This window comes from Cucurbita pepo, unplaced genomic scaffold (genome assembly GCF_002806865.2).
Source record: "Cucurbita pepo subsp. pepo cultivar mu-cu-16 unplaced genomic scaffold, ASM280686v2 Cp4.1_scaffold000235, whole genome shotgun sequence".
NCBI classification, from domain to species: Eukaryota; Viridiplantae; Streptophyta; class Magnoliopsida; order Cucurbitales; family Cucurbitaceae; genus Cucurbita; species Cucurbita pepo.
Genome location: NW_019646489.1, coordinates 36033 through 48140, shown reverse-complemented (window position 1 = coordinate 48140; position 12108 = coordinate 36033). Strand labels below are relative to the sequence as shown.

Genomic DNA, 12108 nt, shown 5'->3' with positions numbered 1-12108 from the left:
AAATTAGATGAATAAAAATAAAATTGGAAGCTTGGAGAGAGCAACAAGCCATGGAGACTTTGAACAAATGAGGATTGGAGATTTTATGGAATTTGTGTGTCGAACCTCCCTCCAGAGTAATGATTGCTAGAGATATATTTCAACTTTATTTGGAAGAAAAAAAAAAAAAGAAGTTAAATGATTTTTTAGTCAATCATTCTAAGAGGGTTTGCCTTACCACTAATACATGGACTTCATTCCAAAAAATTAATTACATGGTAATCACTATACGTTTTATTGATTCAAAATGAAATTTGCATAAAGACTATTTACAAGATTATTGAATTCTCAAAACTATTGGCAAGATTATTGAGAGTTGTTTATTAGAATGGGGAATCGATAAGATTTTCTCTATCACAGTTGATCATGCAAGTTATAATGATATAACTAGTTCATTTGTCTTAGATGGAGAAATATTACACATGAGGTGTTGTGCCACATAATTAACTTGATTGTGAATGAATAGCTTAAACAAATGCAGGACTCCATTTACAGTGTTCGCAATGTGGTGAGGTATGTTAGATCATCCCACAAGAGATTGAAAAAAATTTAAAGATTGTGTTGAACAAAGAAAATATTGAATGTAAAATACTTGTTTGGATGTGGCAACCGATCGAATTCCACTCATTTGATACTTGATCATGCCTTGAAAATTGAGTTCAAATATGAAAGTTAAATACGACAAATATTGTGGATCAGTTGAAAGAATTAATAAGTTGATATTCATAGTAATGATACTCGATTCTCGTTACAAATTGTGTTACATATCATTTTGTTTTTTGAATATTTATGACGATGCTATGGTTAAAGTGATGGTGGATAGCATAAAGAATTATTTAATTCATTTGTATGATTACTACAAGTTTTATAATAATGTTCAAGATCATCATTAATCTGAATCAAGATTCACTTCTAATTCCATGAATATGGACACAAATTGATGGAGTGAATTTAAGTGGATCAATATTAATATTATTAAAATACAAACGAAGAAAACAAGAGTTAAAATCCACTCGAGTTTAAAGAATAATGTGGATTTATATTTATCTGACCTACTAAATCACTTGATGATAATTTGATGGAAAACAAATGAGTTTAAATATAGAATTTTATAAAAAAAAATTGCTCAATATGTTTTGTCTATTCCAATGTCAACTACAGCTTGTGAATCAGCATTGAGTGCCTATGGAAGGATTCTTGATTTTTTTAAGAGTTTTTTTTTACACTTAAAACAGTGAAGTTTGATATATATAGATTGGTAGAAAATCATTATCATGAGATCTTTAACAACTTTGGAGATTTGTTCTAAAATTGGACAGTAGAAGTTTTGGAGATTTGTTCCAAATCTATTTATTGTCGGTACTCAATATCATAATTTATATTTTATTTTTAGATGATTTAAGGCCTTCCATTTCCACCAATTTCATGCAATAATAATTATGTTTAAATGTAAGCAAAATATTTGAAGTTACAAGATGTTTTTCTCCCAACCATCTCTAAAATTATATGTAACTAATTTTCAAGATGCTATTTTCCTTTTCAAGAACTAATTTTACAACATGACATGTCTTTGAAATTGATTGGATACTTTTTCTAGGAGAACGGTAACCAACTCCCAAGAGCTTGCATCAAGAATTAAGAATGTAACAGAGGGTTGAATACTTAGATAAATTAATTAGATGTATTAACTTTGGAATTAATTCATTGTATATTGTTTACATTATTTACGGATGATAATATGAACGTAATAGATGATTTGATGCTCTTAAACTAGAAGGTTATATAGGTGGAAAATGTTTTAGCATTTTATGTGATACAAATTAAATTTTTTTTAGTTGTTTTTGGAACAGAGGTTGGGTTACCAATCCAACCAATTTGAATTTTTGGATTGGTCGAACAAAAAAATCCTTCAACCCAACCCAATCCAATCGGTAACATATAACATATAGACCTGTATTACTAATAGTCTTTTTCTTTGGAGTTATTAAGAGAACTTGTTATTAATAGTCTTTTCTTTGGATAAAACTTGTTATTGATTGAAAGCCTTTTCTTTGAACTTTTAAGAAAATTTATTATTTAGTTATCGATTGTTATAGATGATTATTGATGGTGTTGTCTTTTCTTTATTGATGTGATTGAGATGATCTTTTCTTTGGAGAGATCAAAGACCTTCAGTATGTTAGACTAACGTGATAACCAACTACACCACGACACCAAATGATTTACAAGCATTGTCATATACACTTTGGTTATGTGTTTCCACTCAATGAAAGACATACCGTTTCTTTGTCCACTATTGAAGTAGAGTTTGTGGCAGCTTCCTCTCGTGCTTGTCAAGAGGTGTGGATGAGGAGAGTATTAGAAAAATTTGATCATTTTCAAGAAAAGTGTATCACTATGCTACGTGATAATAAATTTGACATTAAGTTATCCAAGAGACATTAAGTTATCCAAGAATCCATTCATGTACACACAAACATAAACATATATCGATGACAAACATGTACAACAAATACATAAATATCAAAGATATAATATAATTTTGCCATACAATTATTTTTTATATTCATTAAAAATTAACTTATTTATATGTTATATATATATATTTTTTTTTTGTTACTTTTTTATTATTGTGTTGTAGTTTTCTTAATATATATATATATATATATATATATATATATATATATATATGTCTTAATATAAAGAGAGTAAAAATTAAATTATTGGCATTGGTTGAATTTGAATGGAAGGTCTCGAGTGTGTGGTCTTGAGTGTGTTAGACTGACGCCGCGACACCAAGTGATTGCACAACTTTTGTTTTATGTAACAATATAATGTTGTAAAACCAACGAAAAGAACTTGAAGATTAAAACTAGGGATGTTCATATGACTCCGACAAAGGTTGGTTAGGTTGGGTTGGGTTGAATTATTGGAAAATAAAAAAATTCGGGTCAGTTTGCTAGTTGACATTTTTTTTTGTCGGAACCTAAAATTAGGGTTACAACCCAACCTAACTCTATCTTAATTTTAAGATTATTATGAACATTAATAATATTTCATGTTATAACAGATCCTAGTGATGTATTGTGACTTGTGAATATTTGATATTTGAGTTTTATGATATTTTAGTCATTATTGTTACATATATGTTATATAAACATAACTAAAAAAACAATGCAACAAACCAACCCAACTGGTTGAGTTGGGTTGAAAACTCTATTTGGGATTCTCGGTTCACCAACCCAACTTACCCAAAATTTTAAGTTAGTCCAAAAACTCTTCTCAACCCATTGATGTTTGTTCTTGGATTTAAATTATTGTAATTTAATTTGTTTCCAATTTATAGGATCTATTATAACTTAAGTGCACAACATGGTTGTATCAGACCCTCATAAAGCTTCATTGTAGTTAGCTAAAATTCAAAAGAGTGATAAAGAGGGATGACCACATAAAATACGTTTGTGCAACCTTCAATTCCTATGGTTGATGGTCACACGATCATTGGGCAATGTTGATAGAGAATTTTAAACATTAAAAAAAATATTGGAGTTTAGTAGAAATAGGAATTCTAGTTGCACCTTCTCAAATGACATGAGGCGCAACAACATCAACAAGTAAAAGCTCAAGGACATGAAAGCAGAGAATTATCTTCTTCCGGCATTGGATTGTTCCATAATTGAAATGATTCTGAAGAAAGATATGTTCAAGGATATATGAAACTCTATAAAGAAAAAACATCAAGGGTCAATTTGGGTTAAATGGGCTCAATTATAGGCTCTGAGGAAGGAATTTGAAACACTCCACATAAATGCAAGAGAGATTGTGAACGACTATCATTTACAATTGCGACCAAGATGAATGCTAATGGTGAAAAGAAAAGTGATATCAAAGTAGTGGAAAATATGCACTTTAGACTCCAAAATTCAATTATGTAGTCTCATCGGTCAATTGAGGAGGCCGAAGACACTAGCAATATGTCCTTAGATGAATTACAAAGCAGTTTATTAGTGCATAAGCAAAATATGATCCGCTGAGAAGAGAAACATGATTTGAAAGTGGAGGAAGAGGTCGTGACAGATATAGAGAATGGGGTTGACAAATCTACTATTGAATGCTTCACTTGTCATAAAACTGTGAGATTTATTCTATTCTAAAGACTTATTCAAATTCATCTAATAGGAAGAATGCACGTATTGAACTCGAACTTGGCATTGCATTCCTATTTATACTAGAGTAAAAAAATTTAAATGACGAATATCTCTTTATGGTAAACACAGAATTAGCTCATAATGACTAAAGGTGAGTAAAACGTCCCTTATTAGCAAGCTCTTGTGGATTTTTCATAAATGTTTGGACTTTTTGTATGTTTATAGTTAGGAGTGGACTGTTTTCAAGTGCTTTTCTATTTGTTTGGAATTCAAATTCTTGTATGACTTGTAAAAGCAATAATCTTAAAAAAAAAAATTAAAATTCAAGAGTCTAATAGTTTGAAAAAAAGTGTTAGACATATTTCACCTAATATACCAATGATAATAAGCCTTGATATGCTATGTCTTATCCATTAAAATCATGGTGGATCATGGTAAGAAATAAGTCAATGGTCAATAATGAACAAAGAATGGACGAGAGCAACGTGCTACCTCATGCTTGTTAGACCCTCTTTCTTTTGAGATAAGGTCAAATTAGGCAATCACCATTAGTCCGTCGTCAATACAAGAAAATGTACTTAAACGAATTCCTTGATTCATATCTTTTTTTTTTTTTTTTATGAGGATAGATTCTCATTCACTAGTAGTAGTTTGCATCCACATTGAAGATGAATCAAATCTTGCAAAATAAAAGATGCAAATAACACGAGAGGATAAGAACACATTATTCATTGTAGTTGTCACAACATAGTTACCCCACCTAAGAGTCGATGTACTATCAACTCATAGAACCTAATCCATGGAAATGACTCGAAGTTTGTGAATAAAAAAATTGAACTAATATTATATTGTTAAGTCATGCACGTTTTTGTACATCAAATCAGCATTTGTATCTCATACACCATAAAACCAACATGAGATTTCAGCATGATGATTCGGCGTTACTAATAACACCTTCTACTAGGTCGAGCCAAGGAATGTGCGATTCCAAAGACCTATAGTTATAAACTAATGAGCAACCTAAGGGGTATATAAACTAATGAACAAAGAATGTGACAGTGGCCATGTCAGGGCTAATACTCAATCAGAACGAACGACCTATGCCATTCTCATCTATCTAAGAAACACTGGTAACGTAGAACAGCAGAAAATAGCGGAATGTCACCTATCATCAAAGCACCAGCTCCCCGATGCACGAGTAAAACGAGTAAATCTCGATAGCAATACATGGAATCCCAACGCTATCTTGTAGCAGATTCATTCTCAACGAGTCCAAAAGTGACTTTTAGACGGTCTTGTAGATTTTTTAGGATGTTTTTAGTAATCCTTTTCTGATGCTTAGTTCTTTTCTGCCAAGCCATTCCAAAGGATACTAGAATGCTACACCCCTTCAACTTGGAAGGTAAATCCTCAATTTGATATCTAAGGTGGACCTGTGCAAGGGAAGATGCATTAAACTAATCAATGAGCGCAAACAGTTTCAGGGAAGTGAAAAAAAACGGCATTACACAATGTTCATACATTGAAGTAGTCACCAAGAGGAACTCCATGAAGTGTCAAGACCTCTTCAACGAGCCAGCCATTTCTATTGGAAAGCGAGTGTCTTTGCTGAGCACTTGTGACTTCCACTCGGTAATGGGAGATACGTTTGTCAAATATGTAATATATTTGCCTCTCATAAACATTCTCCTTCTCTGATTCCCATGGAGTGAATGAATAATTAAGACAACCAGCTTTCTCCATAACTTTGCGTTCCAACTCAGCCCCGTTGAATAGCTCCATAGCAAAGTTGGTCTGGAAGATGCACCACAGAAATAATGTAACATAAAATAAACGCCGCACTTCCCAAGTTTATATGCATAAAATGAACAGAAAGAGGGTTAGAGCTTACAGGAACAGAGAGAATGGATGAGAGAACCTCAGACATGCTGATTTCACCAGGACCCAAACATGATCCATTTTCTTCAGTTTCTGAGCAGCCTTTAGCTTCAGATTCTTCTTCGACTATTTGCACTTTCTGCTCCGGACTCAAAGATTTAGCCCTCCACAGAGCCAGGATTGTCCTATAAATGAATTCAGAGTTATTCTTGGAACTTTGTTCCTATATACAAATACTCGAAGATTGCTTTCCTAAAACTTAAAGGTAGGAAACAATAGCAATTTCCACTCAAGTGTCGAATACATGGTGCACTTTGTTCGAGGGCTCTAGAGAAAGGAGTCGAGCCTTGATTAAGGGGAGGCTGTTCGAGGGCTACATAGGCCTCAGGGGAGGCTATATGGTGCACTTTGTTCGAGGAGAGGATTGTTGGGAGGGAGTCTCATATTGGTTAATTAGAGAATGATTATGAGTTCATAAGTAAGGAATACATCTCCAATGGTATGAGGCTTTTTGGGGAAACCAAAAGCAAAGCCATGAGAGCTTATGCTCAAAGTGGATAATATCATACCATTGTGGAGGTCCGTGATTCCTAACTATTTCTTTAAAACAATCTATCCCACATATCTTGAGCATGCTATAGGAGCCGATTTTAGAATTCTAATTTCTAGGGTACCTCTCTTGCACTCATTCTAGACAGAGATGAGAACATTCTTGGAAACAAAATTGGTACAGCCTAACAACTAAGCATCTAAATCTCAAGATTCCTCCAAAAGAATATTTATCCATTATCATAGTGTTCAAAATAGAGGAGAATAAACTTATAAATGTCCCTTCTTACAAATTTGCTACCTAATTAGGCAAAACAACCAATCCTAAAGCTACTAAACAAACAAATAAAACGACTGCCAAGACTAATTAAGTAAAATCTAACATAGCAGACAAACAACTACTGATATCAATAAATTCAAGGCCGAAGTTACCAAATCATCATTATGCTATTATCATTATGCTACTATGTAACATCCCAAACCCACTGCTAGCAAATATTGTCCTGTTTAGCTTTTTCCTTTCGGCCTTCCCCTCAAGGTTTTTAAAACACGTTTGTTAGGGAGAGGTTTCTACACCTTTAAAAAAAATGCTTCGTTCTCCTCTCCAACCAACATGGGATCCCACATACTGCATCATCCCACACAGTCCAAAGCCTCCAATCTCGATTGGAAAAATATTTGAGAATGAAACACTTCCTCTCTACTTGAAAATTGAACTTTGAAGGAATAAATCGACAATACTTTACCCTGGCTTCAATACAAAATTCTATACTATCCATCAAACTCAAGCTAAATGTGCATCACATAAAGCCCCCACAAGCATCTTCCAAGGCTCTAAACAACTACAATCTCGATAATACAGGGGAACAAAATTTGTCTGGAAAAGAATACAAGTGTGCCGTTTCAAGAAGAATAGGGCCTTTTAGTCCCATTTGAAGCCAGAAAATAAGAAACGGCTATGTAAGAACAAGTAGCAAAATAAATAAAAAATAGACAAATTCACTGAACTAGCAAGAGAGTAGGAAATTACCTATGTGCTACACCAAACGATACAAAGGAATGGAAATGGAACTTCAGCCTGCCTTCCTCATCTAACGTCTTTGCGCCGCTCCTTGCATCCAAACCTCTACCTGCTCGGAGCGTTATAACTATAATTGGACTCCCCATTGATGAAAGAGTAGGAGCAACAACTTGAATATCTTCAATGTCCTCCCAAAGGAAGAAAAATTTGGTTTTGTGCCCAAATATATTTGCATGGAAGCCTATGACTCTAGCTGACAGAAAGATACGACCCTGGACACAGGAACTAATTATTAGATGAAACTCTTGCTGGATCAAAATAAAGTAAACAAAAACATGAAATTCAATTAACCAGAAAACCTCTAAAGTACCACCTGAATGGGCATTTTACGTTTCAAATGACAGGTAAAATCATTAATAAGAAATTCTTCAGCTGGAAGACCAAATAGTTTCTGAAAGGTCGAGTTTGATTGAGGAGAACGCAAACTGATCTGCAGTTCGTTTAAACTAAAGTTGTTAGTATATGAATGGAGTGAGAGATATTGAGTCAAGAATGTAAATTCTGAAGTAGGATGCGTACCTTTTTCCCAACCTCTTTTTCCATTTTACTTAAATACTCTTTAACAACATTTACATTGCTGCCTCTTGTATTATCCAAGAAAATTCTCAAGTGAAGTTTGGATTGGCATGTTTGAGCCAACTTCCCCTGAAGAGGTACCCATATGTCAGCTAAATCTGATATGCTGGTCCTGAGAAAATTGATCTCAGCATATCCCAAAGACGCAGCCTCATCGAAAGGCCCATCAAAATCATAAACTTCAACACCCAACACGGAAGGAGGTTCGTTCATTGCATCAAATTCAAAAATTTCTGGGAAAAAAAAAACGTCTCTATAAGAACTTCAATCATATCAGTTATCTGTATAGAAAAGGTTGTATCAAATATAACTCATAGATATCAAACATCTTAAAAATACCATTCCATTGAGGATCAGATTTCTGGAACTTGATTGAGCTGCTTTTAGTTTTCCCATTACATGTAAACACGACATAAGGGTCGGATAACCCACTTGAATTGACTGCGGCTAAACTACACCCTTCAATCAAAGCAACCGTGAGTAACCATCCATCTCCCTGTGCTTTGACTCCATGATCACTCCCTATTATAAAGAAAGCTATGTAATCAGCTAGAGCAAGAAGAACAAACTGATGGCATCATGCAATATACTGAAAGTACCTTTTTGCAGTCTGGCCTGCATGAAGCGTGAAATCTGCCCCAAAACACGTTCTCCCTGTAGAACTAGGACGCCACACACAATGAATTCACCTATTGAATCAGGTAGGTCGAGGCCTACAAATTCGAGACCCTGAATTGTGCTAGGTGCAGCTAGAAAAATGTGTACAAGCACGTACAAAGCCATTAAAGTGGTGACCACAACAGAGCAATTAGCAAAATATTGTACAGCAAGTTTAAAGGTCGACTGCGGCTGTGCCTGCAAAGATGCCAAAACCTGTTCCTTATTTGACCCAATATTCTTTTGATCAACTGGACGAACAGTCTGAGATAACAAACTAGAATATTGGTCAAAATTGTCCTTTATACCTTGCCTGGCTCCATTCTCAATCATTCCTTTCATCATAGTGCTCTGCAGAAAGTTCATTCGCCACGAAATTACCAGTCGTGAAGATTTCTCTTCCGATGGAAGCTCTGGACCAGGCGTTATGCAGTAAAGTATCTCTACTTTGAAAGTGCTCCCATACATTACATCTGGAGTGCTTACAATAGCTAGAACTGCATAAACCTTCCCATCCGCTTTTAAGTACGTTTGTTCCTCAAATGCTTTGACAGCTTTGATTAGTTTCGTTGGAGCCTTGAGATATGACACTGATCTCTTTAACATTTCACCACCATTCTCAAGTTTCCAGTTTTGAAGTTGCAGTTCTGTAGTTCCCTGAAGGTCAGCCAAAGATTGTAGAAAACTCGAATCTGATGAAAAAAGTAGAGAATTGAGGTCGGAGGGTGAAATAGCATACAATTGATCCACCATTATTCCTGGCAAATTCGATGGCGTTTCAGTTTCTTGATCTTTCGACTCCATTACTCTTATTCCTTCATCAAATGTAGTACTTGAGGATTGATCTTCTAAACTAGATTCTGAAACTTCAGACGGAACGATTGCAGATATCTCGGACAGTTCGGTAGCTCGAGACGAAACGGAAGAACCAGAATCTACATTCTTATGAAACATTTGAGCAATACGACCAGCAAAGGTCTTCTGTTGAGAAGATCTATGTTCCTTCACCGAATTCTCAGTTTGCCTAACTGGAGACGGCGAGCTAGATTTGCCACTATGAGAGCTCAACGGTGAACCCATTATTTCATCACTAGATGTCTTTGGATAAGATACATGACCATTGATATTGAAATCTACAAATGCATTGGTCTGAGAAAAACATATAGCAAGAAGGATTTCCCCTACCAAAATTAGAACAAACAACACAACATTGGATCACAGACATGAAAATAACTTAAACTCATAAACAAATTCGTAAGAAATCCAGTTTTTCAATAGCAAACCCAAACCGAAATGAAAAACTATGGAGAATGCAACATACCACAATCCTTCTGCTTGGATTTTTTGGTTTTGGGATGAACAGAATGCCAAGTAGCGCCAAGCGATCCATTATCAAAATCAAATGCCCGCGACATGGGAATCTTAACCCGTCCAACAAAATCATCGTTGAAATACTTATCTTCGTCCAAGATAGAGATAGTGAGTTCATCGTCAAGATCATCCACTCGGAAGCTAAACTCTTCGCCCCAAGATGGATTTAACGTCTTCTTAACCACCTTGGTTCTAAACCTCTGCCGACCAAGCTGCAACCTAACGTACGGATCACTCGATCCATTTAGATCGGTTGCAGGTAAATTCCGAGCCTCGATTACACGAACAGTGATCTTCATATTCTTATATCCAGAAGAACACAGAAAATTTTACATTTAGAAACAAATTTTTCTGGCAACTAGACGAAATGGATTAATACTCGAAACGAAGAACTCGAAATGGAAAAATGAAAACGAAACAGAATATTGATAGAACAATGACAATATGAATTCAAAGAAGATAGGAAATCGAGAAAATACCTTTTTGTGTTTGTTGCTTTAACGAAACATGCAGATTGGAGAGAGGAGATCAGAAATGGACCCTCCAACATTGACTTCGGTCATGGGATTCAATTTCCACGCCTATTTAAATTGACGATCCACGAACAATTCAACCAAACCAACTTTTCTTCTGCAAATTCTTCATCCAACCAAATTCATTCTCTTCTTTTATTCTTAAACTTTCGTTTTTTTTTTTTAATCTAATGAGCGACAAAAATTCTATTGTTTTTATTTATTTTTTCTTTTTTGAAACGAAAACGCATTAAAAACTCAACTAACTTAGGTAAGAATTAGGTCCTCATTAAAAAAAAATGTAGGTCCTCAATTAAAGTGAGTAGGCTTATGTAGGAATAGCCAAGTAGCACGTCTCTTGGACATTTGATCGAGGATAATTATATCCAATTCATCGGTCAAAACCTCCACGTTTTTTATATGTTCTTTATTTTTGAAAGAGTGTTTGTTGGATGAAAGTCTCATATCGGTTAATCTAGGAATGATCGTGAGTTTATAATCAAGACTCTGTTACTATGAGGCCTTTTAGGAAAGAGAGTCGTGTTCATTTAACATAGTATCAGAGTCATGCCCTAAACTTAGTCAAATGTCGAACAAAGGACTCTAAAAGAAAAGGAGTCGAGCCTCAATTAAGAGGAGGTGTTGGATAATGAAAATATCTTTAAAAAAATTAATAATAAATTTATATGGGCTCTCTAATTTTAGAAGAACACGGAACAAATCTAACCTATAAAATTTTTAATTACTTAACCCAACTAAAATAAGTTCATAACTTAATTCAAATTGTATGGATTGAGTTAAGTTGACCGAAAAATCATCGAACGTTTTGAAACCTAGATTGACACCTTACGTCCTTGTAATCTTATATCTTTTATCTTTAATAGAAAAAAAATATATTTTTTTTGGTCATTCAATTAAAATTTCCATTTTAGTCTATAAAGTTTAAATTATTACACAAATATTTCTATTTTAATCTATAAAATTTTAATTATTACACGTATATTTCTAAATTTTTATTTAGTTACTAGATTTTAAAAGATTACATTTCAATTATTAAATTTTGAGTTTTAATTTTTAATTGGTTTATATGTTTTATAATTTTAACCTTCGAAATTGTAGTAATACTCACTTTTAACTGTCCGGTTAATTTTCAATTAATTTATTTTTATAAAATAATTATTAAATTAATTAATTTAATACTTAATTTTAACCCTCCCTGTGCGTTGTTGACCATTTGTAAGAATATTTGCTAAAATGATCGTGCAAATTTTTTATTTATAATCATCAAATTAATTAC

At 33.9% G+C, this 12108-nt stretch overlaps 1 protein-coding gene across 2 annotated transcripts; it reads right to left on the bottom strand.

The window, feature by feature from the left end:
* Positions 1-5003: 5003 nt before the first annotated feature.
* On the bottom strand, positions 5004-10972 carry LOC111784560 (C2 and GRAM domain-containing protein At1g03370-like). 2 transcript variants are annotated; one of them, XM_023665223.1, is made up of 10 exons: positions 10779-10972; positions 10250-10601; positions 8871-10109; positions 8611-8793; positions 8215-8504; positions 8009-8125; positions 7645-7907; positions 6079-6250; positions 5709-5981; positions 5004-5620 (listed from the first exon to the last, which is right to left on the bottom strand). In XM_023665223.1, the coding sequence occupies exons 2-10, from the start codon at positions 10596-10598 to the stop codon at positions 5429-5431; spliced, it is 3078 nt and encodes a 1025-aa protein (XP_023520991.1). In that variant the 5' UTR covers positions 10599-10601; positions 10779-10972; the 3' UTR covers positions 5004-5428. The 2 variants fall into 2 exon arrangements, with proteins under 2 accessions (XP_023520991.1, XP_023520992.1); XM_023665224.1 differs by lacking the exon at positions 10779-10972 and having other exon boundaries at positions 10250-10732.
* Between the last annotated feature and the right edge of the window lie 1136 nt (positions 10973-12108).

Coding starts and splice junctions, on each gene's coding strand:
- LOC111784560 (XM_023665223.1), bottom strand. CDS start 10,598: ATGAAGATCACTGTTCGTGTAATCGAGGCTCGGAATTTACCTGCAACC. Junction 8,794..8,870: donor GCAGGCCAGACTGCAAAAAG/GTACTTTCAGTA, acceptor TCTTTATAATAG/GGAGTGATCATGGAGTCAAA. Junction 5,621..5,708: donor CTCTTGGTGACTACTTCAAT/GTATGAACATTG, acceptor TCCCTTGCACAG/GTCCACCTTAGATATCAAAT.